Source organism: Schistocerca gregaria, chromosome 4, assembly GCF_023897955.1.
Source record: "Schistocerca gregaria isolate iqSchGreg1 chromosome 4, iqSchGreg1.2, whole genome shotgun sequence".
Lineage (NCBI taxonomy): Eukaryota > Metazoa > Arthropoda > Insecta > Orthoptera > Acrididae > Schistocerca > Schistocerca gregaria.
The window spans coordinates 263,888,440-263,900,969 of NC_064923.1; the positions used below are offsets into that span (position 1 = coordinate 263,888,440).

Here is a 12,530-nt window from a genome sequence, read left to right on the forward strand (position 1 = left end):
GAGGATCAATAAAATTAATGAAACTCAAGTTTTTCTAATTACATTTTTGTAATGTGTTTATCTGACATGTTCCACACCAAGGAGGATTCCCTCTTTTATGGGTGTATGGAATGAATAATTAATCTAATCTAATCTACACTAAACTGGTAGTGGTGCACCGAAGGATGGCTTGTGGAGTTTGTATATACATGTAGACATAGATGATTAAAAAGTTTTGCAGTTTGGTATATTTCTTCTTTACATCTTATTTACATTTATGATATAAAATACAAATATTGCAGTTATTTTAAATAATTTTATATTTACCATCATTGTTGAGTATATATTATTTTGTAGTTTTATAAATAACAATTATCGCTAACTTGATATTTGTACACAAAATTTGTGCAGCCGAAGAGCGAGCATGTGTATGTCAACACACGTGACTGGCTGGCGCTGTCTGATGTTCGAATATGCATCTGTCAGGTCCCAGAACCATTTCCACACAGGCACTTAGTGCCCATCATCGCCGTTAAAGAAAGTCACGCGCTTTGTATTATTCTCGTCTTGCAGCAGGCACAAATGCAAGAGAAACATTGCATCAGTTGTCTCTGTCAAACAAGCGTCTTCAACACAGTTGAAAAGGAGAAAGAGTCACAAAAACTACTCTGTGTTACCAGATCAAAAAACAACGTTTGACGAAGTATACTGTCTGGACAAAAGTCGTCACGTTCATACCGACGTGCACGTTTGCCTAGTAACATGCCACAACGAGTTGTGTCCTGTTGCCACGTCAGAGATGAAGGGCCGGGTGCTGAGGCACAGTTCCAGGTTGCTTCTCGGTGGAATCTGGCGACTCGGCGGCGTCTCCCTCGAAGTGCCGCATGATCTCTAGGAAGGAGCGGCCCTTGGTCTCTGGCACGCAGAAGTAGGTGAAGACGAAGCCGGCGGCGGCGCACGCCGAGAAGGAGAAGAAGACGACGTGCATGCCCACCTGGTCGCTGACCACCTGGAAGAGCTTCGCCACGGCCGTGGAGCTCACGCTGAGCACCACCGTCACGATGGCCGTGGCCAGCCCCTTCACCTCCGAGGGGAACACCTCGCCCACCATCGCCCACGGCACGGGGCCCAGCCCCAGGATGTTGAACACCTGAAAGAAGGCCGGACACTCCTACAGGCGGCAGTCGTAATGGAAGCTGCAGAAAGGAGCCGGCCGGCGGTTCTAGGCGCTACAGTCTGGAACCGCGCGACCGCTACGGGCATGGATGTGTGTGATGTCCTTAGGTTAGTCAGGTTTAAGTTGTTCTAAGTTCTAGGGGACTAATGACCTTAGAAGTTAAGTCCCAAAGTGCTCAGAGCCATTTGAACCAGCTACAGAAAGGGTAGTCCAGTTTGGAGATGTGTTGTCTATGCCGGCTAAATGTTGTCGCTAGATGTTATTTAGTGAATTAGTTAGTTAGTTGCATGGTTCATAGTTCATCTATACGATTCTTGTATCGAAATGGTGAGGAACGAGTCAGTTTATACGATCAGTGTTAACATTAATGACATAATTACACTACTGCCCATCAAAATTGCTACACCACGAAGATGACGCGCTACAGAAGCGAAATTTAACCGACAGGAAGAAAATGTTGTGATATGCAAATAATTAGCGTTTCAGAGCATTCACACAAGGTTGGCGCCGGTGGCGACACCTACAACGTGCTGACATGAGGAAAGTTTCTAACCGATTTCTCATACACAAACAACAGTTAACTGGCGTTGCCTGGTGAAGCATTGCTGTGATGCCTCGTGTACAGAGGAGAAATGCGTGCCATCACGTTTCCGACTTTGATAAAGGTCGGATTGTAGCCTATTGCGATTGCGGTTTATCGTATCGCGATATTGCTGCTCGCGTTGGTCGAGATCCCATGACTGTTAGCAGAATATGGAATCGGTGGGTTCAGGAGCGTAGTACGGAACGCCATGCTGGATCCCAATGGCCTCGAATCACTAGCAGTCGAGATGAAAAGCATCTTATCCGCTTGATCCCTGAGTCAACAAATGGGGACGTTTGCAAGGCAACAACCATCTGCACGAACAGTTCGAGGAAGTTTGGAGCAGCATGGACTTTCAGCTCGGAGACCATGGCTGCGGTTACCCTTGGCCCTGAATCACAGACAGGAGCGTCTATGATGGCGTACTCAACGACGAACCTGTGTGCACGAATGGCAAAACGTCACTTTTTCGGATGAATCCAGGTTCTGTTTACAGCATCATGATGGTCGCATCCATGTTTGGCGACATCGCGGTGAACGCACATTGGAAGCGTGTATTCGTCATCGCCATACTGGCGTATCACCCGGCGTGTTGGAATGGGGTGTCATTGGTTACACGTGTAGGTCACCTCTTGTTCACATTGACAGCACTTTCAACAGTGGACGCTACATTTCAGATGTGTTACGACCTGTGGCTCTACCCTTCATTCGATCCCTGCAAAAGCCTACATTTCAGCAGCATAATGCACGACCGCATGTTGTAGGCCCTGTACGGGCCTTTCTGGATCCAGAAAATGTTCGACTGCTGCCCTGGCCAGCAAAGTCTCCAGATCTCTCTCCAACTGAAAACGTCTGGTCAATGGTGGCCGAGCAACTGGCTCGTCACAATACGACAGTCACTACTCTGGATGAACTGTGGTATCGTGTTGAAGCTGCATGGGCAGCTGTACCTGTAAACGCCATCCAAGCTCTGTTTGACTCAATGCCCAGGCGTTTCAAGGCCGTTATTACGGGCAGAGGTGATTGTTCTGGGTACAGATTTCTCAGGATCTATGCACCCAAACTGCGTGAAAATGTAGTCACATGTCAGTCCTAGTATAATATATTTGTTCAATGAATACCTGTTTATCATCTGCATTTCTTCTTGGTGTAACAATTTTAATGACCAGTACGACGTGCATTCAAGTTCTAAGATCTCCGATTTTTTTTTTCTCCGGACTGGAAAGAGATAGAAACATGCGCATTGTTTTAAAATGAGGCCGCGTTCATTGTCAATACGTCCCAGATATGGCAACACCGTACGGCAGATGGAATTTTACCGCCAGCGGCGAGAATGAGAACTGTTTTAAATACTTAAAATGGTGACGTTTCCCTTACTTGAACAGCGTGCAATCAATCGTTTTCTGAATTTGTGTGGTGTGAAACCAATTGAAATTCATCGACAGTTCAAGGAGAAATGTGGTGATGCAGTTATGCATGTGTCGAAAGTGCGTTCGTGGGTGCGACAGTTTAATGAAGGCAGAACATCGTGTGACAACAAACCGAAACAACTTCGGGCTCGCACAAGCCGGTCTGACGACATGATCGAGAAAGTGGAGAGAATTGTTTTGGGGGATCGCCGAATGACTGTTGAACAGATCGCCTCCAGAGTTGGCATTTCTGTGGATTCTATGCACACAATCCTGCATGACGACCTGAAAATGCGGAAAGTGTTATCCAGGTGGGTGCCACGAATGCTGACGGACGACCACATGGCTTCCCGTGTGGCATGTTGCCAAGCAATGTTGACGCACAACGACAGCATGAATGGGACTTTCTTTTCGTCGGTTGTGACAATGGATGAGACGGGGATGCCATTTTTCAATCCAGAAACAAAGAGCCAGTCAGCTCAATGGAAGCGCACAGATTCACCGCCACCAAAAAAATGTTGGTGTCCATGTTCTGGGACAGCGAGGGCGTAATCCTTACCCATTGCGTTGCAAAAGACACTATGGTTACAAGTGCATCCTACGAAAATATTTTGAAGAACAAATTCCTTCCTGCACTGAAACAAAAACGTCCGGGAAGGGCTGTGCGTGTGCTGTTTCACCAAGACAACGCACCCGCACATCGAGCTAACCTTACGCAACAGTTTCTTCGTGATAACAACTTTGAAGTGATTCCTCATGCTCCCTACTGACCTTATCTGCCTCCTAGTGACTTTTGGATTTTTCCAACAATGAAAGACACTCTCCGTGGTCGCACATTCACCAGCCGTGCTGCTATTGCCTCAGCGATTTTCCAGTGGTCAAAACAGACTCCTAAAGAAGCCTTCGCCGCTGCCATGGAATCATGGCGTCAGCGTTGTGAAAAATGTGTACGTCTGCAGGGCGATTACGTCGAGAAGTAACGCCAGTTTCATCGATTTCGGGTGAGTAGTTAATTAGAAAAAAAATCGCACCTCGTAGTGTATTATTCAGAGCTACTCATACAACTACACTTAACAATAATTTCTTTTTTACTGGCTACCGGCTTTTACGTTGAAATTCGTCAGTAGAATAAAAGAATTTGTCCAGGACTAGTGATTTTAAGTTACATTTTAAATTCCAAAAGAGAATTAATCAGAATGATGCAAAATTACTAAAAAATTGCTGAGAAAACAAGATTACATGTTAGTGAAGAAAAGACACAATACCTGCCCTACCTAGGAAGTTTTTTTAGTAATCACAACAAAACAGATATCGAAATAGACGCCCGTTTATCAACAGCAAACAAGACACTTTTTAGTTTCATCGAAATTCTAAGAAAAAGATCACTTAGCAGTAACTTCAATATCCGCTTATATCAATCGACCATTATACCTGTGATGTTATACGGATGTGAAACATTAATATTTAGACAGAAGATGAAGACAAACTGTTAATATTAGAAAGAAAAGTACTAAGGAAAATTTTTGGCCCTCTATACGACGAAAATTACATGGAATGGAGAATTACGAGAGCTGTACAAACACCGTAACATCGTCGAAGTGCTCAAGAGGAGAAGGTTGAATTGGGCAGGCCATATAGCAAGAATGACAGAATAGACTACCTAGAATGGCATTCAGTATTTGTAGTTTTTTATTGTTGTACAGTAAAACAGTCATGGCACGCATGTAGATTTATACCAAGTATTTCGCAGCTGCGCTTGCAATTAACGAGATATTATTTTCAGTGCTATTTTAATGTGTTTTCTTATTTTACTCTTCAAATTGTGCTTTTCTGTGTTACCGTGTGAAATATTGTGACAATTATGGCGTGTGAGACACGTAATACTAGGCTACAAAGTAAATTGAGAAATGAGAGTGACGACGATTGTAGCTTATCAGCACCACCGTGTAATGAATTAACAGACATTCGACGTAATAATTTGGTAATTGTGCATAGGGAAATGGAGAGGGCGGCAAATAATGGTTTAGACAGTGAAACAATTAGTGAACAGGGAAGCAGAATCGATCGATCGGTCGGCAACAGCTCGCCTCAAGAATCCGAAATGACAGGACACAATCTTGCACATACTGTAGATTCAGGTTTTGGGTCCTCACCGTTTTCTCAAATAAGCGAAGACACATTTTCTGCTTGTCAAAATGTGATTGTTGCCGGTGCAAATGCACTGACGAGAAACAGAGGGGAGCAGATTCCAGACACTAATACATTATTATTGCAATTAATGCAACAAATGAAACAAAATCAGAGACAACAGTTAGACACAATTGAAAAAAATCAGAGACAAACACAGCAACAGTTAGACACAATGGAACAAAATCAGAGACAAACACAGCTACAGCTTCAAAAGCTAGACTCAATGGAACAAACGCTTGAACAAAAACGTGTAGATTTAACTGCAGAGTTACTTAAAATCGAATATAAATGTCAAAAAGTCTGTAATGACGTAAACATACAAATTTGTGAGCATTTCCTACCTATTTTTTTCGCGACATGAAAATGCATTACAGAATCACGAAGCAGCCATAAAATAACTGCAAACTGAAAATCACGACACCTCGCAAGCTAAAACTGACTCAGTTGCATCTACCGATTCGGTTTCGCAACTTGCAAAAACTCATAAAAACTTAAAGGACACAGTAGATACGATTTCAACTCAAATGGACACTCTGAAACTTGGTTCAGAAAAACACATTGAGGAAATCACTTCACTATCAGAGAAAGTAGCCGAACTTTCGGATCAGTTCACTAACTTATCTACAAAGGTAGATGATGGTCTGAATAACACAAGACCCGTAGCCTTCACTGACACAGAAGAGTATGAACAAATTAGAAAATTTAAACAAAATCAAAATCAAATAAACACGCAACACAAGAGAGAAATCCGGGAAGTACAAGATCAGCTGGCACAAGTAATACAAAAATTACATATTTCAGAGGACACTCGCTCTCCAGTACGGGAAGAGGGACATAGAAATACGGAACAACCACAAAATAATAACACAGGACACTTCGCAAATTATGAAAGAAATTGGCAAGGTGCACCGAATTTTGAGATGGAACCGCCGACACGACGTAACGGTGACCGATATGCGACTCGCCATCATGATGACTTTGACTATAAGCTTTTCATTACTGCACGTAAATTCAAAACATTTAAGTATTCCGGCAACAATATTCATCCACAAGCATGGCTTCATGAATTCTCTCATTGTTTTCCTCCCATATGGTCATTGGAGCACAGATTAGAATTTATGTGTTGATACTTAGAGAATGAACCAGCTGTAAGAATGCGATCGGTCATTCACGATTGTCACAGTGAAGAAGAATTTTATCATGCCTTCCTCTCAGCGTATTGGTCTCAACCTACACAAGACCGAGTAAAACATAGCATCATAATGATGAAACATTTCGAACAATCTGAATTTTCCAGACGTGTCAAATATTTTGAACACATGTTGCATAAGAATCAGTATCTTTCAAACCCATACAGCCCCTCAGAACTCATCCGCATTTACTTAATCAAATTGCCTGAATATTTACGACATATTATTTTGGCAGGACGTTGCAAAGACGACATTGAAGTTTGGTTTATGGAGAAGGAGGAAGGGAAATGTTTAAAAGGTAATTCCTAACTCATCTCCTAAATCATTGCTACATCTTCATGGCGTACCATAGGTCATCAATTTTGCTAATGAAATTCTCTATTAAAGCTTCTTTGTAATACAAAAAATCTTGTTGCGTCGCACATTACTGAGGCCCTATGCTGTTGCGAGAAAGGGATTATTGCGACAGGAATTGTACTCGCAAGCCAACGGGATTAAGCCAAAGGTCGGACATGCAATAGGTCTGTTTCATTAAACTGAATATTACAAATAATTTTTGAAATATAAAATTACAAATAAAAAATTTAAACACACAGTTGATCATCTTCCTTTTACAGGACGCTACAATATGCAGAGAGTAAAATACTCTGACAGTTGTATCAATAAGCTTTGGTATTAGCTGCTAGCAACGAATGGAACCCTTCACTGGTCGGCAGTACAACAGCACACACATTCACAGGTTCATTGACAGACCGAGTATTCCAGATTCTTCGTAGAGTGACGATTCCCAAACGTTTCGCGCAGCAAAGGAAGATTATCTTCCTTTTGGCAGCCATTTCTGTGGACCACTGTTTACTCACCGAGAACCGAATACAGTGGAGATTTATAGTCCCATGTGCAGTTTGGTGGAGAGGTTGGTGATAAGTAATGATTTGCTTGAGTAGACTATGCCTCCACAAGGTTGTCGGGCGTTGCAGTACAAAAAGAATTTAGAAGTAGTACGGTACTCGTGGAAGCCACCCTCAATTACAGACCCATCATAACAGCCGAACTAGCATGGAAGCAGACCCGAAAAAGGAATTACGATTTATGTAGTAAATCGTAGAGGACTTACTGAAGCGAAAGAATCGACCTGTGAAGGTTCGAGTCGTGAGACGTCTTCTTGCTGTAAGGGGACGACATTCTTTGTATATAATTCTCATCCCTAAAAGCAGAGCGGCTGTTCGCCTGATGGCCATTTTAGAGAGAGCGAACTGATAGTGGGGCAGAGGGAGTCCATATTGGGAACATTTTGGGAGTCGATTTGCAGACCTTACAATCGAGGGAAATCTCCTAAAAACCTTTGTCAGAATTTGATGATGAGAACGATTTTCACTTTAGTTTTGGGACAATATGTAGCAGAGAAATATACGAAAGCCAAGTGTATGTGTACGCTCATTTGAGTACGTTTATGTAAAGGGGACGATTTCTTCAGCATTTGCTCTGTACTTTTGTCTCTGCCAATCGCAGCTGAAGAAACCCGTGGCCGTGACGCCTGTAGTACGATACTCTTGCTTGTTACGTAAAGAAGGCAAGGCTAAAGGAATTGAGAGAAGGTTGAGACGGAGTTTCACAGACGATTATCCTCATCGCTGTTGATGTATGGTACATTAATAGGCCTGTGCTGTGGGTCACATCTTCGGAGGAAGATTAGGGTGGGGAGGATGTCGTGGACTGACACATGTGTTAGGTTAACGTTGTGTCAGATTCAGATAAGTATTCCGTGACATAACCTCACCGAGAAAAGTATTAGTCACAGCTTGAAAAAGTGCACAGGTCGCTTTTGGAGCGCTGTAAATGAGGCAGTCATGCAACCGTCCAGCGCTGACGTAACTAATGGCAGTGACGTTGTATGTATGTCCTAGTGGGTTGTATGGATACACCGCAGTAAGATGGTTCCGTGTGGAGAAATGACAGAAAGGACCTATTGTATTTGGATCTGCTTATGACGACACCTCGAATGAAGGTGCCCCGTTTGTTGGCGTATCAACACAGATTGTGCAATGCGCTCACAAGGAACAGTATATCACTTGCGACTATGCAATATGGGTTACGAAGAATGTTCGTATAATTAACCTAATGACTGGGACCGGATACGAATGACACACCAAGTCAATAACAATCAATTTCAAACCCGACAGATATTGCTGTTGTCTCTCTATCTCAACATTCTTAGCGAACATCATGAACGGGGCAGCATATAATAGCAATTTCAAATCGAGTACTTCGAAAAAGGTCATTTCTCGTAGAGCTACAAGTCCTGAATGGGCCAAACGAATACCGGAGAAAAGCTGAATGGGGCAGTGTAATGTGGTCCGATGCGCCGCGACTTTGCCACTTTGCAAATGATGCGACACCTCGAGCGAACCGACGGCCCGATCAGAGGTGTAGCTTGCAGTGTGCGGAGGGCTAGTTGAGGCTGGAGGTGGTTCGATGTTGTTATGGGAGACTGTTTTTCGTACTATTACCTGGGCTTACTGCTTCACGTTACACGAAACAAGATGTTTACTTCAACATTGTCAGCGTATTGGTGTGTCCTTTCCTCTACACCTTCATGATGAATACGCAGTGGACGCTCTCATCTTCCAGGATGACAACAGCCGTGCTGACATCTGTATGCATAGGATCCTTGTCTGCAGAACACTCGGACCTCATATCACACATTGACTATCTTGGTCCTAATGCTGTAGATAATGTCTTGTTTGGAACAGGGGGCCTGCCGCTGTGGCCGAACGGTTCTAGGCGCTTCAGTCCGGAGCCCCGCTGCTGCTACGGTTGAGGTTCGAATCCTGCCTCGGGCATGGATGTGTGTGATGTCCTTAGGTTAGTTAGGTTTAAGTAGTTCTAAGTCTAGGGGACTGATGACCTCAGATGTTAAGTCCCAAAGTGCTTAGAGCCATTTGAACCATTTTGGAACAGGGGTGAAACTTAGCAACGAACATTCCCGCAATTTGATATCTGTACGGGGTACAATCGTCGATGAGCTGGTTCAGGTGAATATGACATAACTAGGGTAATTTGTGTACTCTTCAACGCCGAACTGATTCCGTTATAGAGGTTAAAAGTGGTGGTATGAATTATCGTGACGTGTCCTCGGAGTGGCTAATTTTTTCCCAGTGTGCTAGTAGTTTATTATACTGAAACTTTCTTGTCACAAAGTCAGCTCTGAGAGCTCTCCTTTCTTCTGCATATTTTGAATCGCAAGCATCTTGCGAAGATGTTCCGTATCAAGTTATCGGTTAGTCTTTGACTAGTTTAATAAAGCACATTTACAAAGTGGCACTTTTCCAAGTAAATGAGAGAGCCAGTAGTAAGCCAGTGCGAGTTACGCAGGCGTCTGCATGAGTCCCGCTTCAATGACGCAAGGCATTCTATTCTGATCCTTTCTGTGTTTCCGGGTGGTCTTCCGCGAACGGCCCTGGCTGTTACTTCCACGTTTCCACTATGGACGACCGATGTAGTAGCTCTCTTTGAAGTTTGTGTTTGATGGTCATTCTCATGCAACAAGCTACAAAAGTTTGGTGGGATTACAACTAGCAATCTGGCAGCTTGGCGCAATATTTGTTTGCAATATTTTCATATCTTTAATGTGCCGACGGAGAAATAACGCAGCCAACCGGTTGCAAACAATTGTTTAACACATTGCCGTCTCGGAATGTAACTTTGCGGCTTTTAAATTTTCATTCTGATGAAGACATCTTTAGAGGTGGAGAAAACTAGGTCAGTGTATTAAACAAATTATTTCTATGTTGAAACTTATATACGGTTGCTGAAAGAATGCCATGTTAAAAACGATCTTTAATGTGTGTTTACTTGTATTCAAACTCAATGCTCGTTGTTCAGTGTGATAGTCTGTTCTCGATGCACATGGTACAGGAACGGTTTTTCATCAATCCACCCGAATCAGTGCTAGATATAGCGTGATGCTGAAGTGTGGTGGCTGTGTTGACTCAGCGTTTAACAAGGGGTAAAGTGCTTGTAGACGGCAGAGCACTTTGCCCCTATTCTTTGTAACATGCGGTCCCAGTGCGAGACCATGGGATGGGCGCTGTCATTCGTGATTTCCTCTCAGAGAAGTCACAACTCGTAGTGATAGAAGGTAAATCATCGAGTAGAACAGAAGTGATATCTGGCGTTCCGCAAGGTAGTGTCCTAGGTCCTCTGCTGTTCCTGATTTACATGAATGATTTAGACGCTTTAATTTAACGTCTAGTAAAATCATCAGACGATCAATTCCAATTACAAAATGATCTAGAGAGAAATTTTATATGGAGGGAAAAGTGTGAGGTCATCCACATGGGTACTAAAAGAAGTCCGATAAATTTTGGGTATACGATAAATCGCACAAATCTAAGGGCTCTCATTTCGACAAAATACCTATGAATTACAATTATGAGCAACTAAAATTGGAAATACCACATAGATAATACTGTGGGGAAGGCGAAACAAAGACTGCGCTTTGTTGGCAGAACACTTAGAAGATGCGACAAACCCACTAAAGAGACAGCCTACATTACACTAGTCCGTCCTCTGCTGGAATATTGCTGCACGGTATGGGATCGTGTTATCGCGCAATAGAGGTGAGAGTGTGTCACAGATATGATACGCGACTTGGGGTGGCAGTCACTGAAACAAAGGCGGTTTTCTTTGCGGCGAGATCTATTTACGATAGTTCAGTCACCAACTTTCTCTTATGAATGCGAAAATATTTTGTTGACCCTCACCTAGGAAGGAAGAAATGATTATCATAATAAAATAAGAGAAATCAGAGCTCGAACCGAAAGATTTAGGTGTTCCTTTTTCCCATGCGCCATTCGTGAGTGGAATGGTAGAGAAGTAGTATGAAAATGGTTCGATGAACCCTCTGCCAGGCACTTAAGGGTGAATTGCAGAGTAACCATGTAGATGTAGGTGTAGATAATCCACTGAGGTCCATAGTCACTCTGAGAAACGTAATTATTATGGCCTGGCTTTTCGTAGCGTTGAATTTCGGGCGTCACTTAGTGGCCCAGGCACCTAGGATTTAGCATGCTGTCTGCAGGCGACGACGTAAGACCTCAGCTTTTAGGCAACGAGAGTGGAGTGCGGCACCGTCCATATAAAGTGCTAATGACACTGTCTTCGCTTTTGGGTCGTCTGAGGTCCACTACCACTAGTATAGGCTTTGCTGTCGATACGCTGTCTCCGGCGTGGGCATCGAATGTGCTATTATGCAGGTAAGCGATACGCCTGACGTGCGGTGTCGGTAGCCCCAACATAGAGAATGTGTAGAGAAGGTCTACATCTACATCTACATTTATACTCCGCAAGCCACCCAACGGTGTGTGGCGGAGGGCACTTTACGTGCCACTGTCATTACCTCCATTTTCTCTCCCAGTCGTGTATGGTTCGCGGGAAGAACGACTGTCTGAAAGCCTCCGGCCGCGCTCGAATCTCTCTAATTTTACATTCGTGATCTCCTCGGGAGGTATAAGTATGGGGACGCAATGTATTCGATACCTAATCCAGAAACGCACCCCCTCTCGAAACCTGGACAGCAAGCTACACCGCGATGCAGAGCGCCTCTCTTGCAGAGTCTGCCACTTGAGTTTGCTAAACGTCTCCGTAACGCTATCACGCTTACCAAATAACCCTGTGACGAAACGCGCCGCTCTTCTTAGGATCTTCTCTATCTCCTCCGTCAACCCGATCTGGTACGGATCCCACACTGATGAGCAATACTCAAGTATAGGTCGAACGAGTGTTTTGTAAGCTACCTCCTTTGTTGATGGACTACATTTTCTAAGGACTATCCCAATGAATCTCAACCTGGTACCAGCCTTACCAACAATTAATTTTATATGATCATTCCACTTCAAATCGTACCGCAAGCATACTCCCAGGTATTTTACAGCAGTAACTGTTATCAGTGTTTGTTCCGCTATCATATAAGCATACAATAAAGGATCCTTCTTTCTATGTAT

The 12,530-nt window shown here is 43.5% G+C and overlaps 1 protein-coding gene across 2 annotated transcripts in view; it reads right to left on the reverse strand.

Moving 5' to 3' along the window:
* Positions 1-209: 209 nt before the first annotated feature.
* The window catches only part of LOC126267332 (facilitated trehalose transporter Tret1-like), a 116,417-nt gene continuing 104,096 nt past the window's right edge, over positions 210-12,530 (reverse strand). For both annotated transcript variants that reach the window (XM_049972436.1, XM_049972437.1), the window contains one exon: positions 210-1,129. In XM_049972436.1, coding sequence (XP_049828393.1) covers positions 773-1,129 — 357 coding nt within the window. In that variant the 3' untranslated portion in view covers positions 210-772. The remainder of the gene's footprint in view (positions 1,130-12,530) is intronic.